We start from the raw sequence: 3,093 nt of genomic DNA, 5'->3' as shown, positions 1-3,093 counted from the left end.
ACTCTAATTTCACAAAAAAAAAAAAAGAAAAAGAAAAAAAAGAAAGCAAGCTTCATACCAATTCGTTGCTACATACACATTACATGATTGCAAGGGAAGGAAATATCCTCGCCCTCCTAAAATTATTTCTTGTAACCTTGAAATAGGCTACGAGGCCAATGTTTTGCATCACAGTTACCAAGTATCTCATTAGTGAAACTTCTTTCTTGTGTCTTGATATAGTAGTCAATAAATTCAATCATCAGATCAAAGCCTTAGCAGCTATTACGGTGACAGGAGGGAGCTCATTTTTTATGTATTGAAAATGTAACTTCCTCAAGAAGTTCTGCTTAAACATGAGATTAGCAGCTATATAAACAAAAATATAAAGCGGAAGATCACCACTCTGCCCAAAAAAAAATATCACACACACGAGAGAGAGAAAAATAAACCCACAAACTTGAAATGGTTTTCAAGGTGATGTAGTTCACATTAATGGTGCCTTTTCTTAGTAAATTTCACTTTTGAGGTCATTTAGATCACATTTAGAGAAGTTATGGAGTTAAGAACACTCACAGTAACTGAGTAAAGCAACTAATTAACGCACCTGCCCAGTAGCTTCTTTCTCACAATATTCTGTAAGTACTCCGTTTGCACGTATAGCCCGAGGATTTCTAATTCTGTGGAAGGTGGTCTTGTTGTTGAAAACCTCCAAGCATTTGGAACAACTTGCACCAATTCCATCAACAGTCAATGAGAAAAAATCTAGTGCCCCACTTACTGGCTGCACAATAAAACCTAAAAAGGCACGCCCAAGCCCATGAGCCAATCCTATGAGACCATTTTGTCGGGCACTCTCCACAGGCTTTCTCACTACACCAGAGACCCCAAAGGCAACACCTTGGGCAAGAGCTTCTGTTCCTTGAAGAATCCCATCGCCAACCCCAGTGATTCTCCTTGATCTAACCTGTCACAAGGAAGTTAACATTAGATTGCATGGTATTACAAAACCAAAAAATTAAGATAATAAAAAAAAAGAAAAAGAAAAAAGAAATTAGAATAAAGATGCTTACCTGCTTTGCCCGTAATTGCAGAAACTGTCCATCTGTGGAAAGCTCAGCAAACCCTCTACTAAGAGAAGCCAACGTTGAACTTGTCATACCAAGCACGTCAACAGAAAATATTAAATGTAAAGGATTATGAATCAAATCTCTCCAAACACGGTTTCCAATGGCGGGAACAATGGAACTCTTCCTCATGAATCTGTCTCTGTGCATCACCCTCCTCAGATGCACCTGAAGAAGTAGGTAAATAGTGTTATCATTATTAATTTACACAGTCACCTCATATCTCTGAAAGCCATGGCGTTGGATTGAGGAAAATGTAGCTAAATAATGAAAGGATGAACTGTGGCGTAGACTAAGTTTTTGGACTAAAAGCCAAGTGCATGCATTATGCATTCACAATGAAGCAAACATGTTGCAAGTATCACAAGCTGACACAATCCTTGCATTGTGGCCAAAAAAATTCTTCCTGTTTGGAGTTTTGCTTATGTTCTTCTCAAGGGATTAATTCCAGGAAAGAAGCAGACTGGACAGATCATTTTCCAAGTTCATCATTCAATCTTTGTTTCCCTCCTTTGTTTTGGAGAACACTCTATCCTATCCTAAGTACATATTTCCTCTCTTAAGTAAAAATAAAAAAAGGCAGCCCGGTGCACAAGCATCCCTCGTTAACGCAAGATCCAAGGAAGAGCTGCACCCAAAAGGTGTAATTCACGCAGTCTAACCATATTATTACATCAGTGGTTGTTTCCACAGCTTGAACTCGTGACCTTGAGGTCACACAGAGACAACTCAATTGTTTCTCTGAGGCTCCCCTTATTTCCTCCCTTAAGAAAAGGAAGGAAATTTGACATGATCACATAAAATGTAAAAAGGAATTAGGAGCATATTGAGGTGTCAGTATATCAAGGAGAGAGATGCAAGGTGGTATGTATATATATGTGATGTTTAGTAGGCCATTACGATTTATGGGAACAAATGTTGCTACCTCTTTTATAGTACTTATAAGGGCCCAATCTTGGAAGAAAATATAACTCCCAAAAAGACAAGGGTTAAAAAAAAAAAAAACATACATCATGTTAACACTTTTTAATTTTATTGATATTGATCTCTATTTTACACAACAGTTTCAAGAAAAAAGAAGGGCAAGGAGAATCTAGTGTGAATGATAATAACAATATCAGGCAATGCTCTATGTTAGATTAGATAGCTTACCTGGATCTTGAAAGCGTTACCAACAGCTGAAAGTATAGGACTCCATATGCCCAAGACACCATGAGGTCGTTGTCCTGGTGCAGTCTCCAAGGACAACTTCAACCTTACTTCTGAAACGTCAATTAGGCTGCAAGATTAAAGATGAAGTTAAAAAAATCACACTCTTTTCAACCAAAATCATATAACATATAAATACTAGCATAAATCAATCACTTTTAGTTTTGAGTAGAAGGAGCTATCCCATCTCAAGCTTAACCAGGGCACAACAGCTTATTGAGCCTTGTTCATATTTGCATAATGCTACCTACTGAGGAAACCTCAAACTCCAACATAAACGTTCTAATTTCTATTAAGCCCAACTCAAACAAAGCCACAAAACCAATGAGTTATTTTTGGCAACAAAGAAAGAATATATAATGCAAAAACAGTAGATGCATTTTCCTCCTTTCATAAAAGATCCGATCCATGCAAAAGAAAAGGGACATTAGATTTAAATAAGCTGTACAGACTACAGAGCAACCTTGGAATAGTTTGTTTGATAAAGGTACTCATGAAAAAGCCCTTTCTAACCATGGTAAAAAGAAATAATAAGCTAATCAATACTAAGGGATGCAATTTAACTAATCCAGAAAAAAAAGGATTTTGCATGGATTATATTCCAAGTGACTTATTAAAGAGGGCCTTTGTTTGTCCAACCATCTGAATTAACCAAACATCCTTTGCGTGTCGCAATATATATATATATATATATAGACGTGAGTGTGCACACACAATTTGCAATATTGTAAGAGAAAAATTTAGATGTATAGCCTTTCAAGGAAGATTAGATTATGAA

General features: G+C 36.7%; 1 protein-coding gene across 1 annotated transcript in view; it reads right to left on the bottom strand.

Annotated features, from left to right (window-relative positions):
- The window catches only part of LOC107640015, a 44,592-nt gene that overhangs the window by 2,905 nt on the left and 38,594 nt on the right, over window positions 1–3,093 (bottom strand). The window contains exons 55-57 of the mRNA XM_021123537.1: window positions 2,259–2,385; window positions 1,053–1,274; window positions 587–946 (exon numbers count right to left, since the gene is read on the bottom strand). Of these exons, the coding sequence (XP_020979196.1) occupies window positions 587–946; window positions 1,053–1,274; window positions 2,259–2,385 (709 nt within the window). The remainder of the gene's footprint in view (window positions 1–586; window positions 947–1,052; window positions 1,275–2,258; window positions 2,386–3,093) is intronic.

This window comes from Arachis ipaensis, chromosome B05 (assembly GCF_000816755.2).
Source record: "Arachis ipaensis cultivar K30076 chromosome B05, Araip1.1, whole genome shotgun sequence".
Taxonomy (NCBI): Eukaryota; Viridiplantae; Streptophyta; class Magnoliopsida; order Fabales; family Fabaceae; genus Arachis; species Arachis ipaensis.
This window is presented reverse-complemented; position numbering and strand designations above follow the sequence as displayed.